This window comes from Gadus chalcogrammus, chromosome 13 (genome assembly GCF_026213295.1).
Source record: "Gadus chalcogrammus isolate NIFS_2021 chromosome 13, NIFS_Gcha_1.0, whole genome shotgun sequence".
In the NCBI taxonomy this organism is placed as follows: domain Eukaryota; kingdom Metazoa; phylum Chordata; class Actinopteri; order Gadiformes; family Gadidae; genus Gadus; species Gadus chalcogrammus.
The window spans coordinates 6,048,012-6,065,158 of NC_079424.1; the positions used below are offsets into that span (position 1 = coordinate 6,048,012).

The 17,147-nt window shown below is 45.5% G+C and overlaps 1 protein-coding gene across 2 annotated transcripts in view; it reads right to left on the minus strand.

Moving 5' to 3' along the window:
- Nucleotides 1-666: 666 nt before the first annotated feature.
- Nucleotides 667-17,147, minus strand: part of rad18 (RAD18 E3 ubiquitin protein ligase) — a 30,254-nt gene continuing 13,773 nt past the window's right edge. The window contains exons 10-13 of one of the 2 annotated variants that reach the window (XM_056606066.1): nucleotides 13,927-14,046; nucleotides 13,626-13,755; nucleotides 6,048-6,092; nucleotides 667-786 (exon numbers count right to left, since the gene is read on the minus strand). In XM_056606066.1, coding sequence (XP_056462041.1) covers nucleotides 684-786; nucleotides 6,048-6,092; nucleotides 13,626-13,755; nucleotides 13,927-14,046 — 398 coding nt within the window. In that variant the 3' untranslated portion in view covers nucleotides 667-683. The other variant, XM_056606067.1, reaches the window with a different exon arrangement.

Genomic DNA, 17,147 nt, shown 5'->3' on the forward strand with positions numbered 1-17,147 from the left:
TGTTACAGGGACACATTGTTGTCCTTGTAGCTCAGTTGAGCGGCATGTCTTCAGGCTAACGTCTACGTCTAAATCCATGAATACACTTCACATGTACATGTGGATGGAGGGGGAAGGGCTGGGTGGCTCCGGGTAGAACGCGTTCGATAGGCTCAGTCCTGACCGCAGTGACCCGGGTTTGAAGCCTGCCCGTGGTCATTTGCTGCATGTCTTCCCCTCTATCTCCCATACCTTCCTCTCTATCACACTCTATAATAAAAATGCTAAATAAATCTTTAAAATAAATGAGGATAGAGGGGAAAGGTGGGTTGGGACAGATAGACTGAAGTTTGGCCTGCAACTCTGCAGCCTTGACGTAACTAAGGCCAAATATAATATGGTGGAGCAAAAGATATACAGCCTTGAAACCACTGAAGGCAGACAAGCGATGAAAAGGCTGAATGTGTAGACTTTAATGGTACATCATGCGACACTGCATATACACTGGACACATGACAAGGAACTCTCTCTCTCTCTCTCTCTCTCTCTCTCTCTCTCTCTCTCTCTCTCTCTCTCTCTCTCTCTCTCTCTCTCTCTCTCTCTCTCTCTCTCTCTCTCTCTCTCTCTCTCTCTCTCTCTCTCTCTCTCTCTCTCTCTCTCTCTCTCTCCCCCCCCCCCCCCCCCTCCCCCCCCAGGATTGTTCCTCAGGTTTTGCGACAGCGTTTTCCCAGGCTGAGCAGGGGGGGGGACCCGTCCTCGTCCCTGAAGGCAGGAGGCCTCTTGCGGGCCGGGGTCGTCTCCGGGCACCTGGGGAGGAACAAAGGGTGCTGTTAACTGACGACGTTCACACTGCACACTTCCGTCGACGGATTTCGATGACTATCCATGTGGCGCTCTCGAAATGCATTGTGGGTCAATCCGTTCTGTCGGCTCCGTTGCCTGCGTCAAAAAGTTAAAAAGCTCAACTTTTCAGGCAGCGACATATCCGTCGGCCAATCAGATTGCGTTATACACAATATATATACGCAAATACCCTACTGTGATGCTACTTGGACTCTTCCTGCTAAGAAGCAGGAAAAAGGCGGCTTTGTTAGCGGGAAGCAATTTTGTTTGGCTGCAGACTGCGTTTAAAAAGACTACTCTCCTATACGTCAGACCATCCCTTCGTCATCCGTAGACGGACGTGTACAGTGTGAACGCGGTGAAACCAACGCTGTTCAGAGCAGTACCGTATCAAGGACAGGACAGGGCAGTGTTCTCCTGCTCGTTGCCTTCGTCCTTCCTGTCACCGCCTTATTCTACGGGCTCGAAGGACTTTTTGAACGATGTACACGGAAATTCGGTTTTGGAACACCGGAATAAAAAAGCGATAAGAACCGTGACCTTCTCCCATCCGAGGCGAAGTGCAACCCTGAGTGCATCCATTATAACAATATGATTCTGGTTCTTTCTTTTTTTTGTTGGATCGTGCTGCAAATATGAACTGATTTCTTGCACTACTCCGTGTGCTTTATGCTTTTCTCCAACTCCCTTTCAATGTGCCCTGTTCAACTTGTTCCTTCCTCATCTTTGATTTCAATCAACCCATCTAAAATCCTTGCATAGGGAGGAAATTAATCATTCAGGGTAGGTGAGTGGCAGAAGAAAAGTCACATTTTGAGGTGGAGAGTCGCCCCCCCGCCTCTCCCCTCTATTTTGCATTGCTTAATGTAAGCAGGCTGGAAAAAGTAATTCTTAAAGTCGGAAACCAGAATTAATGCCCTGGTTTCCTTTTAGTTGCTGCTCCACGTTTTCCACGACCGTACAGTCACTTACTTGAGTACATTTACTCTAAAATAACTTATTTTCTTTGGGGTTCTTACAACCAGATTTCAAATGATCGTTCCCTATCATTTATGGCAGTGTTCAGGACCAACTCCCTGATAGCCTTGGCGATCAATATTCTTAGTGCACTTACAGGGGAGGATTCACAGATTATTTCAACAACATTGATAATGGGAAATTGCCATGATGTGCTATGAATAAATTCAAAAGCTGTTTTGAATAACAGCTTTATTCAATTTTTTCGACCACTGGAGTGCATGCCGACTATGAATGAGGAAAGTTACAAATAAATAAATTGTTATTTTTGTTAGAACACACAAAAAAGACACAGGGAATATGTGCAGAAAATTAATATGGTCAACATTGGAATAACATCCCATTCTAGGCTCATTTCACTAAGGAAACACCTTTTAACCGCCAAGAGTCTCCCTGGTGCTTTGTCCCAATAAGCGCCATCGGCTTCTTAATGACGGCCCTTCTAACTTGTTTGTCTTTGCAGGACCTGGAGGGCTCTTTCCCCAGTGATCACCTCAGCCCCGGAGTGATGACCCTCTCAGGGGCTCGGCCAAGCTGGATCAAGATGAACAAGATAAGCACTGGAAGGATGGAATTACCCCTGTCTTAAGAGCACTGAGAAAACCCTCTTCTCCTCTTCGATAACATACCCCCCCCCCCCTCTCTTGGAAATGCGCGAGTGTGTGTGTGTGTGTGTGTGTGTGTGTGTGTGTGTGTGTGTGTGTGTGTGTGTGTGTGTGTGTGTGTGTGTGTGTGTGTGTGTGTGTGTGTGTGTGCGTGCGTGTGTGTTGAGAGAGTGTGAATGTGAGTGTGAGAGAGAGAAAGACAGAGAGAGACAGAAAGACAGAGATGGAGAGAGAGACAGAGAGCGAGGGTGAGGGAGAGTGGCCTCATGTGCGTGCTTGCGTGTGTTGTTTGGGGGGGGGGGGGGGGGGGCCCTTGGACTCTGGTGCCTTGCATGTGGAACCAGTTAGTACTTCATATGCGGAGCTCTCCACGGTGAACTCCAGCATGTCATCCCAAAATCAGCGGCGACGCGGTTCCGCCTCTCCAGACTCACCGCTGATCAAAACAGAATGACACCTCTCTGGTCCCGCTGTGGGGCGGTCACCCCTCACAGAGGGGGGCGCCCTTGTGTTATAAAACAGGGGGGGGGGGGGGGGGGGGGGGGGGGGGGCGTCAATCCCCGTACCCGTCCCCCTCTCCCTGCGTGTTTGACAGAGGAGTGGAGGGGGGGGGGTTTGCTTCCAGAGCATACGTCCTCCGGCGCACGTCACAGGGGGCGCACGCGCTCCGACTGACAACACACGCACACAGAGAGGCGCGTCGGCGCGGAGGGGGTGACATCAGGCGCACACGGTGACAGCTTTGGACTTCACTGGAAAAGGTCGAAGAAACGGTTGAAATACCAAAAAATAAATGCAATAAATATCCCCCCGGAGGGATCCGCGGTTATCCAAGCAAAGAGAGGCGAGACGTGGTCTGAAACCAGAGTCAGATGTGTCGCCGTGGGCTGAGGCTTCGCTTCCGTCTGCCTCACACTAACGTGTGCGAGGTGCCCTTGACGGGGGCCTGCGTCTCTCTGCCGCTGAGCGACGAGGCAGAGGCGCCGCGATGTTTCCCTCTTTTGATTCTCGAATGCTCATTTTCAGTCATGTCTTTCTAGCGACGATTCCGTCCTTTTCCCCGTCTCCACGCGTCACTCTTTCTGAGTCACGCACAGACACACACACACGTACCCTGCACTCAGGGGAGCCCCACACGACATCAGCATGACGATCGTTGGCGCCAAGAACCGCTGAGGTTTAACCGTCCTCTTAAGAGATTCCATTTAAAACCACCATGTGCCACTTGAGGAGTGTCTCGCGTTAAACGGCTCATTCTTCACACTTGAGTGGGAATGCATTTTGCACCTTTTTATGGAAATCAGTTGTGTGACTACATAAAGCCTATCCTCGTGACAGCTTCAAGCAGAGTAAAACTCTTTCAAAGTCTATTTTTCTGATCGACGTAATTATCGACCAGCTTCCTCGAGTGGATTCCTGCTGGCTTCCTCTTGGTCCCGGTGAACCACAAGTGCTTATTCGTTTATAAAACATACTTTTGCACTTTTGTTTATTTCAGCGGTTATGTTGAATTGAGAATGCACTTGGTTGGGATGCTATGTCTCTGATTTGAACCCATGAGCCACCAAGAGCTCGTCTCTGAGCCGCGGACATTCAGCGCTGGAGTCCCCCAAGACTGTTTGCTCTGTCTCTGTCCTCCTCCATCTACTGTACTCCAACAGCTGCACCTCCAGACAACCCAACCACTGAAGTTTGTAGAACCATGACCCCTCATTGGATAAATCTCTGACGGGGATGGACACGCCTCCTGAGAGGAAGTGGACCGCCTGGCTTCCTGGTGCAGCCAGGGCAGCGCAGAGCTAAACGCTGAGTACACTGTACAGACTTCAGGAGGAGCCCGGCCCCAACGCCCGCCCTCAACGAGTGGGCCTCCCTGGTTAAAACCGGGGGGGCTCACTCAGACCCCTGGCCCTCAACGAGTGGGCCTCCCTGGTTAGAACCGGGGGGGTCACCCAGACCCCTGGCCCTCAACGAGTGGGCCTCCCTGGTTAAAACCGGGGGGGCTCACTCAGACTCTTGGCCCTCAACGAGTGGGCCTCCCTGGTTAAAACTGAGGGGGTCACTCAGGTTTTGCGACAGCGTTTTCCCAGGCTGAGCAGGGGGGGAGACCCGTCCTCGTCCCTGAAGGCAGGAGGCCTCTTGCGGGCCGGGGTCTGCCCTAATCTCACACACTGAGATGCGCCCAAGTATATCAAAATCGGTTTGAAGAAGTCTGTGCCCACCCGCCCTCCCCTGACTCTACGGGGGCGGGCAGAATGGCGTGTCTTGAGAAGCCGCATGCTACATGTGAATCAGAGCCACCTTCTGCCCCACACAAAATATCCTTTAAAAATAAATAAAAATGTAGAATAATTTCTTAACCTATATTGACTCAGTTATCTATTTATATTGATCTATTTATTATTATTTATTTAATATTTATTGCATCATATATTAGGTATTTCGTGCTAGACACTTGTTTCTATGAACATCCTTATTGTACCAACAGCGATATATTGTTGCTTCTCTATCTTGTGACAAATGTAATTCAGTTCGCTAAATGCCCTAAATGTAAAGGTAAAGTTACATTTCCATTCTCCCCACCCCGTCACACTCACACATGTATATACACCGACAGGTAAATCTATATTCATTTACATTTATGTAAATATAGAATAGGGCTGCATAGCCTCTAGCCCTCTCATTGCCTCTAAGCCTTTCTCAGCCTAAATCATTTATAGCTTTCTATTACTTAGTTTTACATAATGTTAATTTATACTAATTTGAATACTTCTTGAAACAACCTCACCAAGTCACTTTTCATGAATAAAATATTTCTGATTCGGCTTTCTTTCATGGGCTGACCTTGGTTGGTTCAGTCTCCTATAGCTACGCTGCACAGTTTTTATTTACATCAGGGAGTGCAGCACATTACATCAATTTCCATTGCATGCGCTGATTCTTTGCAGGCTCCCAGGATAAAGTGGCTGCTAAACGACCCAATTTGGATCTAAACAGTCGGTAGGATTGAAAGCAACGAAAACCATGAACATTGCTTTTGTTACATGCAAGCCCACACACACACACACACACCAGACACACCAGACACACACACACACACACACACACACACACACACACACACACACACACACACACACACACACACACACACACACACACACACACACACACACACACACACACACACACACAACCCGGCCATCGATGCAATTTGCGAAATCCAAAAGGTTAAAATTATAACCCATGTACGATTTTACGAGTATAACATGAAAAAAAGAGAAGGACAGATGGAAACGTTCCGCACATCAAACGCGCCGAACATCTGACAAAATGTGTAAGTGCGCGGGGCAGCTGTGTGGCGGTGTGCCAGGACACACTTTTATCTATATGCCAGCGCAAACAGGCCGGCAGATGGTCTAATTACCTCTGGAGAGTACGTCGAGGTCTAACGTACACAAAAACACCCGCAACGGGCAATTCCCCCGTCCACGAGCAAACACATGCGGCAGATAGGGTCGGCGGGAGAAGCTGTTGAGATTGAGGTAAGCTTTTTGAACGACTGGGGGGACGTGAATGACGGGTTTCACCGGCACTACTTACGTTACGTGTGTCTCCGGTTCCGGGCCGATGATGTCGGAGACCGAGCTGTAACGAGAGGTAGAGAAAGAACAAGTCTGAGAGTCTGAGTTGGAGACGAAAGAGGAGAGAAAATCGAGACGGTGCACATAAAGCAGGCAGAGTTACGACTGAAACTGGAATCTGAAACGCTCGATCAGAGAAAACCTGATAACGAGATTCTAAAGTTTGAGACAAAATAAGAAGGAAACAAAATGAGACAGTGAGAATAAACCAGGCAAAGACGTAACTGGAACTCTTACGTGAACTACTTAAGCGAAGTGGCAAGTGTACTTTAGAGACAAAACCCCCTACAGGAAGGCGGTGGGAGAGAAGCCGGCAAAGACTGGACTATAACTAAAACGCAACAAACAGCCTGAGTAGGACCCTTTTAGTGCTGGCGTCGCTGCCTGGGAGCATGAGTCACCGTTTGAATGCAACAAGGTGAGGCGATATAAATAGACTCATGTCAACTAATCCATCACTGAAGAGGCAGCTCTCAGTCATCTGGCTTAGTTGGTTTCAACTCACGTCCCATCGCTGTCTAATCTGTCTGTTTTCTGTTTTAGGGGCACATCGCATCCAGGGGGTTGTGATTTTAATCTGTACCTGTGTGTGTGTCTGCGTATGTGTGCGTGTGCGTGTGCGTGTGTGTGTGTGTTGCATTAGAAGGACACAGGGCAATATGTAGCTTGGTCCGATTCATCACACGTTAATCAATTAGTATCGTATTATAATAATAATATCTTTGTCTGGCTCAGGTTTCCCTACATCTTAAAGATAGGAGAGCAAGAGAGAAAGAGAGAAAGAAAGAAAGAAAGAAAGAAAGAAAGAAAGAAAGAAAGAAAGAAAGAAAGAAAGAAAGAAAGAAAGAAAGAAAGAAAGAAAGAAAGAAAGAAAGAAAGAGAGAAAGAAAGAGAAGGTGAAGGCCAACTGCCATGAGTCCCAAGGCTGGTACATTTCTCTAAATCTTGGCTACAATAACGATGAGCAGGAAGGAAATGGGTGGAAGACCGTGAATGTTAAAAAGGTGCATCTAAATCACAGCCATTAGTTCAAAAAGTAAGATTCTGAAGTCACGCTGGCTGGCTGAAAAGTGGAATAGAAAAAACTTGAATCTGGTCCAAGTTGTGGCAGCGGGGTCTCCTCGCGGCGGAGGAAGCCAGGAGGTGGGCTAAGTGCCTGCAGATGGGTTGGGAGCACTCGGCGCAAGAACAAGGAACAGGCATGGAAGCGACAGCTGCAGGTGACGGCTGAAAGGGGGAATTGGGCAGGCCGATCAGGGGACTGTGAAGAGGCTGGGCCATAAGGCGTATGTGTGTCGCGGGGCATGATCGCTCTGCTGAGTGGAGAGAGCGTGCTCGGTCGGCGAGGGTCACTGCTGCGAACGAGAGTGAAGGGACGGGGTAAAGCTGTGGAAATTAAACCAAGTCATGCCCCGGCGCACGGAGAGGACTGGGGGTGGGTCACGCTGGAGCTCACAAGGCGGGACGCGGGTCGATACGGCACATCTGTACCACATGTTGACTGTCCCGTTTTATTTTGTTTCCAGCCCTCAACTGATGTCTAGCAGACTTCAACACCTGTGGGGCTTGTGCAGCGTCATTACCCTCTGAAAACACATTTGAGTTGGAAATGCTACACTTAGAACTAGAATAACAGATTATTCTATGCATTCGCGCGCAAAAAAAGCCGATGCCAAAAATTGACCTTGTAAATCAATCAAGCTCTATCTTACTTCCCCTTGTGTCACTCGATCGGTTGATGAACGGAGGGGTCGTTAACATCGGAGACGTCACGTGTGCAAGTAGAATATGCCCCAGAGATGCCATTTGATTAAGATAACAGTTACGCCGGAAAATGGAGAGAGGTGCGGATGACCACCGCCGATGTGAGACGTTCCACTAGAGCGAGTAACAGAGACGGCCTCAGATACGCTTCTATCCAGCAATAAAACGATAAGCACCGTTGTGACATTTTGCCTAACTGTATCGGCAACAACAGCTCTGGGCGCCGATCATTTGTGGGCCCGAAGGCAGACTGCGGTGAGACTGGCTGCGGTGCGCGGGACGAAGGCGATCATGCCGAGCCTTAGGTTACATATTGTTCTGTCTGGTGACGGGGCCGGTGCGGTCACGTTCCGGGCCGAGGGCGAGTCCACCTTGATTAGATCACATGTTCAGCCGCAGAAGCCCGGGGCCATCTGAAGTTCAGGGCGACGCTCCCACTGCGAACTCCCTCGAAGCCAAACACAAAGGGGATCCTATGTGGGTGGTGAGGCCTCTTGAAGGAATACACCAGGAAGGAGTTCCTCTCCGTCCTCCCCTAGAGGAATAGGTTGCGACTCTTGTTTCCGAAATGCAATGCGTACATTCCTGAAGGTTAACCGTGTATTCTGTAGTGTTGTACTTCTCCAAAGGTTTATAAGGATGGTAGAAAGTATTCCATAATATACTTTTTTGTGTATCTTCACTGCGAATGCAGCAAACCAACTCTTGGGAGAAGAGAAAAGATAGTACGCGTCTGGTCGCTGGAATCAACAATACGATTTACTTTTGCAGGCATCCACTTACGTATGTACTTGGGCACTCTCATTTTGTAAACACTGTCTGTTCGACAGTTGCTTTATTAAATCTAAGTTGACGTCATGCCTTTTATGTTGAGACGACCTGTGCTCACACGCGGCACTGAACCCAGGCCCCCCTGACCCGCCGTGTGGTCCTTAAAGCCACTTGAACCCGTTAAGGCCTGCAGAAGAAAAGCGTCTCCTCTCATTCGATCCCGGACCTACACTGCTGCCTCCATCCTGCGTGAGTCATCGAGTTGTAAAACAAGCCTAGTGCATCTCCACTTGAAATAGTTTGAAGATGGCAACCTTTCAGACAGCCTTGAGTTGTGTCCCGTGTCAGAAGGCGGTGTTCAGGAGGAGAGAACAGTACCACTCACCGCTCACTCCCTGTGGTGGATCTGCCATGTTCCCGAAATACGATCCAGGACATTAAACCCCAAGGGGAATAAAAAAACACTCTGTTGTTGATTTAACACGTCAATTAGAACCAGATTAAACCACATTGCTGCCATTCTTAAAAAATGAAGTTACACCATGAAACATAGATCATGTGAGGGACAGAAGTTAACAGTTATTGGGGGCGCAAAGAGACCCAACGCTGTATATTGAAAGACGAAAACATCTCAGGGGAGAATTTAACGTTATTTGAAAGGTGGGGATTTAGGGGAGCATGACACAATGACCGGTACCAAGCCACATTCCTAGGGGTTCAAGAAATGGAGAAGATGTCCCAATATTTACTTCTGGTCATCTGGGCTACATTGAGACAGTGACTGTACAACATGGGGTACAGGTAATAACATATCATCCTTGGTTTGAACCCCTCAGAAAAGGAAGAAATATATCAATTCTTGTATGTTATTGTACGTTTTTGTACACTTTTGTACACTTTTGAACACTGGAGCGGTGGCTGGTTGCTAATCTTCCTGCCTCACATTGATTGGTTTATCACAAAGTCACAGTGGATTTGTACCTTTGCCTTCTGGACGGAATAATTTGTTTCTCAGTCGCACCGGCGCTGCTGCAGGGATTACTAAGGCTTTGTTCAGTCAGTCAGAATAAAACTCAGCCAGCCCACTAGAGGAGTCCTTGAGTGAGTGTTGACAAGTCAAAATTTGAGCTGTGACAATGTCACAACAATTGCTCGACCCCCTTCAATTAGCTAGGTCAGAACAAGGAACGCTACGGTGTGCCAGTCAAGTTTATGAATGGATAAAAGTTTTGAGGACACATTCTGCTTCAAACTCACTATGATATGCTCAGACCTTGACAACCTTTATTGTCTGTACCCTTGACGGCATACATATAGCAGATCTGAATTTCAAATTTGTGATGAATCAGAAACAAATATACATGCGCGTCTGGCAGCTTCAGCAGTTGTTAATTCCGAATTTAAAAACAACCCAACATCATTATGAGACAAATTAGGCGGAAACGAACAGATCGCTGGATATATTATCTTCAAAGCTCAGAGAAGAGATTTCACTTGATGTTTTGACTATCAGACAAAACCTCCGCTAGAGATTAAGGGCAGCCATTGCATGTTTCAAAGGAAGAATAGGTCACCAAGCCCTATTCATCACCACTACCTTTGATCATCACACGGGGCTTCCGGACTGGGCTCCCCCCTGTGATTTAAGAGGCCCTTCCCGGACGTTGGCTCCTCTATCATGGTCAGAATTCGGGGGACCTTTTGTCTCAAAGAAAGGGGATATGTACGATATTGCCCCAGGGACTGAGGCAAGATTGAGATTCTGAATGAAACAACCAAAATGTATTAGTAAGGAAAATAGGCCTGGTGTCTTTTGGGTAAAAAAAAGAAAAAAAGAAAGGTGGCACTGGTTACCGAGTTGCAGTTAACTATGACCGAACAAGCATATATATAAGTAACCCATATATGGGATACGCCTCGTAACAACTCAGGTTCAATTCCGGCCAGCTATATTACATGTTATTCCCTCTTTCTGTTGACGCAATATCCCTCCCTTCACTATCCTGTCCATAAAGGCATGAAAAAAACAGATAAAATATGCATATAAAAAAACAGATAAAATATGCATATAAAAAAAGACAGATTTCTCCACAGGAAATGAAATGTAACTCTGGGAATAATAACGAAAAACTATCTCACGTCCCAGTCGGGCATGAGAACAATTATTTCACATTGGCAATTTGAGGGAACATTAGTATTTTCCCTTAATTAGTGAACAAATAATGGTACTTGGAAGTTGTGGCTTTGCAGATTGATTTCAAATGATGTAATCCGACAGCACAACTCATTGCTGTAGTATTAATGTGAAATAGAAAAACACTAATTCAGCAGCAAATTATAAAGAGAGAGAAGAGTACATTATTCTATGATTAGTTCATTCCTAATCCTTCACAGTAAAACAAATACATAATATTATAATAAACTCATGTGCAGTGCAGCCGAGTGTGGAACACGCACGATATCTCCTTTACTGCAGCATCATTGAATTTGAAACAATAAACAAACTTGCAGTGATGTTCAGCCAAAGTTAAATTATCCTGACCAAAAAATGAAATGATTCAGCTGATGCATCATGGAGCTACGCTGACCCGCCTAAATATAATATCAACATCATTATCAAATCCGCTGAGAGAGAGATGCAGCAGTAAGCTGGCAATACTGATGGGAAAATATGAATTATTTGGCCCAAGTTTCACTACCTTGGATTTATAATTGGAAGGACAATCAAGTGTCAGCAAGGACGCTCCTTTGCATGGACGAAAAAAATGGTAAAAATCCTTTTCAGTTCCAAAACACAACCCGTTTATTTAACTATTCATACTCAAGATAAACCAAAGCTATGGAGGGGGGTATGAAGTGAAGATACGCTAATGATATGCCTTCTTGTCCAGATGTGCTTGTAATCTTCTGTGTAACACAACATTAAAAAGGCAGTGTCTTGTATTACATCTAGCAACAGAATTACTTGATTAAATGAAAGACAGAGGTAGGCACTTAGAGACCATAAACAAATCTACTTTACAAAATTGCACAGCTCAATACAAACTCAGTGAAGAACAGGGTGCAAGTGGACTTAACTCTTCTACAGATCAAAATTGAATCCGAAATGTTTGTTCGGATGAGTACAGACATTGTAATTGTCGAGGTTTCATTTAAAAGGGCAATTCAGGCACACTGTGTACGACATTGCGTAATACAGGTTTATCCTCTGTTGGATAACCACTGGGCGTACTGTGATTCCCCATCAATGTTTATGAGTTTATGGGCGCAGACCATCACGGATTTAACACGCACACACTGATTGGCTCAGCCGTGCGAGGAAGGTCAGCTCCATGGGATTCGGTGTAGGCGGCGCAGACCAGAAGCTATCATTTCCCATTAAAGAGCTCTTCTGAGGAGCTGGCTGGCTGTCTCGAGTGTGATCGGGGAAGGGCTGGGCTCGAAGGCAATCAGACCAGGCAGGAGACGCGCCATGTTCCCTTGTAATTACACACCAACGTCGGGGCTCATGCTAGGGATTCATGGCGCACACACCGGCGTCCCTTGTCGCACTTGAAGCTTGACTTCAGGTAAGCGAAGGGGGACTGGGGCAGGAGACTGGGGTCCTATCACCTAGGCTTCGATTTCAAGAGGGAGAAACTCCAACAAATATGGTGAAATCACGATTTGCTGTGAACTGACCAAGGATGTCTTTGAAATATTGTGCGTGATACTGAAGCCTCAAAATGTAATATAATAAGTCCATTAGCAGAGTGAGGTCATCAAATATTTGGTTATTTCTGCTATGAGCGTGTGGTTGTAGTCCGAATGAGCTTTGGGTGAGAGAGCTTGTAGAGATAAAGTTTTCCACGAAAAACAAAACCTGGCAAACATGAATGAACATAAAATGCATGAAACAGCCAAAGAAAACTTGCAAAACAAAAACAGCGGCTGGGTTTCCAAAGGATCGTTACACTTTTATGCCAATCTACTCGAAAACAGTGATTGGAAACAAGAGATGTGGTTCTTGTGGAACACCACCACAAGCCCCTGAATGCTACTCCTCACGTTGTCAAAGGAAATGCTGGGCAGGTACGTGATTCTGTACACAAATCTGTGCGAGCCATTACCGATTGCTGATAATAGCAGCAATCATATGAACACGGTGAGGAAACGTTCAAAGATGAAACAGTGAATATGCCACGTGGTGTGAGCACATCAAGTATAAATCAAGTATAAATCAAGCCTGCATTGTCAGAAAATAACTCACTCTCTCTCTAAACACAAAGACTCAAAGCAATCAACCACAGACAGCTACCTCCTTCGTACACCGACGGAGGGCATCCTGTGGTCAGATACTACAGAACAACAGCTACAACATTATTGCACGCTAGCTGGTGAAAAACAAAAGCACTTTTAAATGAAACATTACTTCGGGTTCTGATATAAACCAGCGGGCTGTGACGAATGCGGCTCGGAGCTCAGGAAGAAAATCCTCAAAGTTTTGCAATACAAGTTTCGTGCAGTGGGAAACAATCGCAGTGCACTACACACATTGTGTTATCATTATTGCGAGAAACATATGGTGGGAGGGTTTCATGGTCAAATGAGTAGAGTGTGCACAAGGATTCGGTCCCAATTCAATGTGGAGGCTGAGACCCCGCTATGCTTCACGGTTGATGCTTCAAGGATGTTGAACCAAACAAGATGTTTATAGGGATTGTTGCTGTTTATGCAACAGTTTAAGCAACCATTCTCATTCGTATTATTGAGTTAATACACATGAGAATAGATAGATACACAAAAAAATAACAAATTAAATCTAAGAATCAGGGTAGTCTTACGCCAACATAACTACTGCCACATTTCATGGACAACATGTCAGAGAAAACGAATGAGCAAAACAAGAGGGAAGGCAAAACCAGCAAAATGCACCAATAATTATTCCTTGGCAGCATGCGAATGCAAGGAAAATAATTTCCAATAGACGTGGATCAGATAGTGTGCCATCTCCGGCTCTCACCTGCTAATCGAAATTACACTGCCAGCAGGACTGACTGATGCCACATCCTCTGCTTCTGATTGCGGTTCTTCAGATCCGGCTTGCAGCAATGCGATGGACGGATCCTCAGCGGAAGCCTGTGACCCTGAAGCTTAATCAAGGGGGGGACCATAGGTCGGTATATGTATAGTGATCATTTCTATAGGATCCAAATGACTAGGAGTTAGAACAGTAGAGTATAATTGAAAACCTCCCAGAGTATATTGGTGTGACATAGCGTTCTCACTGTCTTCCACTGAGGATACGAAGGCTGCCTTCTTACCTGTACACTGCGATCTCGCTGCCGCGTCTCCTTCAGGAACTGCTTCCTGTCTGGGCCGAGTCTTTAAACGATTTTTGACCTGGGAGACGAGGCGGGAGAAGGTCGAGCTGTGTTGCTTTCCTGTAAGACAGATGCGGGCGAGGTTAAGCGATAAGGGGGTCTAAATACACATGTCGGCTCAATTGTTATATACCTTGTATACACAGTACACCTGTGATCCAAAACAAGGCAACAGGATGCAAAGAACTCTTCTCAGTCCCCCATGACCTAAACAAGAACCAGCTGACGAAAACTAGGACTTGCACCACAAATAATCTATCTATAAGTCCCTGAGGCCATGAATTAAAAGATCTCCCGCCTTGTCAGCGTAGCTTTTAGAGATCGCTTGTTTTTCTATCTTTTCACACGGAAAGGGATTTTCGTGAGGGTGTTGACACATTGCAGTCACTTGAATTCATCGTATAAAAGGGGGCATCGTGCTCTCACTGGAACAGGGTGACAGGGTGCGGTTAGGTTGGGGTGGGCAGCTTAAAGATGTCCGTCTGAAGATCACAGCACAGTCATGGATCAACAAAAGGCCGGACACAGATGAACGCGAGAGATTTCTCAATAGAGACGTGTTGATATTGTGGACTAGAATATACAAATAATACAACATTCAATGCTTTTACATGTTGGGACTTTGGTAAGAAACGACAACGAACGATACTAACTTGTAAATGACAACTGAAAGTAAATGCATTCAGTTGTCCGACCTTTGTTAAATGGTAATGCAAGCTTGATAGCGGGTTGCCCCGTTCCGGGGTAATATGCTAATGTATTCAGCTTGATATGAATGATATTTATAGCCAGGGAAGAGGTTGTTTGGCTTGAAAGCAGAAAATTGTAAAGAGGACATCCAACCAATTAAATTAAATTAAATTTGGTATAACACATGCAGAACATGGCTCATCCAGTTTTTTTGCAGTACAACTTGTCCAAACATACAGACACTGGCTAAAAGGTCCCTAAATATATACAACAATCTCGAAAAAGGGCGATTAGTAAAATGCCAGCATGATCATCTGACAGATAACTCAAATGTTGAAGTTTCTGTATATGCAATCCAATCACCCTACATTATTTCTCAGCAGCAGTATCTTTGCCTTTTTCGTCCCCTCTACAGGATTTAAGCGCAAGCTTTTTGAGTCTTCTGTTTCTGATTTCATCAGGATAAACTTTTGACCTGGACAGGACTAGTCATCTACCACAGCAGGTCCAGCTTGACTGTCCATAACCCAATAACCACAGGCTTACGCTAGGCTTAATCGAGTCATGTTTGTTTCCCATACTCTTATCTGATCTATGTATCCCTTGCAGAAGTACGGTGATGTATTGCGTTCTTTATAATAAAATGTAAAATGATGTAGTATGATATGCAATGTTTGTCTTTTTTTCAATCCAAGTTTAAGGAAAGTAGTGACGAGCAGCACACCGGATGACGTGTTGTCTATCCGATATAACGCGCCACTTTAAAAAAAACCTTTAACCCTATTCAACTTCTTCACTGAAAGAAAAAAGAACTGACAGAACTCTAGGTCAGGGGAAATAAAACATTGACCATAAAAGGCAACAGTTTCATTATTCGATATTCATTTCCGACAGGAAAAAGAAAAATCATTAAGCACTTTAGCACTTCAGTCTATTGAAAGAACCGGTTGCTCTGCTGTTTTTATAGGGAGAGGACCAAAAACAGCTAGGCTTACAGGTAACACAGCAACACATAAATCCTCAGCATAATAGACTGCATTGTGCCAACATAATGGACACTGTGGTAGGATCTTGTGTGTATGTGAAGTATGTCTCTGTGAAGTTTCTGCTGACTGATTTGGTTAATTTGACGTTTGCAGTTTCTTGATGGGAAACCACTCAGGTATAAAATGCAGGGCACTATGTATTTCATTGCATACAGAACTTAATAACTTTGCTTAAGGGATAACATTTTATCCCCAGACTGTCGCAGACGTACAATCAAGTTGCAGACTTGTATAGATTATGAGCTTTCAGCAGAGGAAAGCCAGATTGATCATTAAAAATAAAACATGGACCAATTATATGGCTCCCAAAAACAGGGCTTTGTTAAGACATTTCCTTAACCTTCAAATAAGTGACATGGGTGAGAGGAAATGAATCATTGACTCGCTAAGATAGCCTTGTGGTGCAGGGCATTCTTGCGATTCTCCTGTTTACAGAAGTAAATTGAGTTAAGGTGAGCTTAGGTGAGCTCTCTCTTCGGTAACATGGTATTCATTAGCTCTCCATGCCATTCACATTCTCTAGTAGTAGCCCTGTTGTCGTGACACCGGGATCTGTTCATGTCAATCATAGGAACGCATTGCATGTGTGGCATTTGTTTTTCAATTGGAAAATTGGTCAGTTTATTACTTCATCATTTAATATTAACATTTGTTAGATGGTCCTGACCGTTTTCTCTCCAGCGCCGGTGAAACAAACTGTCTGGTCAAATTAACATTTTGACATGATGAGGTTCTGACCTTGCCTCGGTCACACGCCTTTAATAAATACCGGGGTTTAGACGGCCGTAACCCATGCAATGCAAATACCAGACATTCAACAATAAATAATACATCCAGGAATGTATTAAACACCAATGGCTCAGCGTTCATTATTATAACTGGCAAATGCAAGAGAGCAGGTTAAAAATATATATTTATTGAAACAAGTGTTAACTAGCTCCATACTTTGAAAGCAATCACTGATGCAACGCGTTGGGTCAGTGATGTGTTTCTCCAAGACCCTCTGCTCAGAGTAAACAGAAAACACGTTTTCAGGTATCACGTTCCCACTTTATCCAATCGGAAGACAGAATCCCATAAACAGGCGTCCCCCCCTGTGTGTTCACTGGCAGGCAGCAGGATCTCAGTGTTGATTGACAACGGTGGAACAGGCGAAGCTGCCTATTCCAGTGCTCCCAGGAACGGCTCACACCCCCGAACTTGCCTAGCAAATAAAACTGTCAGTAGAAAAGAAAGCTGCCAGGATACAGAGAGAGGAGTCACACAATAACTGCATTTATGGTGACGTGGGGATGCGGGCGGGGAATCCTAACTGCAAAAGCAGACAGGAAGTTTGCAAAAACGACAACGTTACACACACCTCATTTCTCTGTCAGCAATGATCAAACAGCCAAACAGAATACTAACAGCCTAGCTCAAAAACTA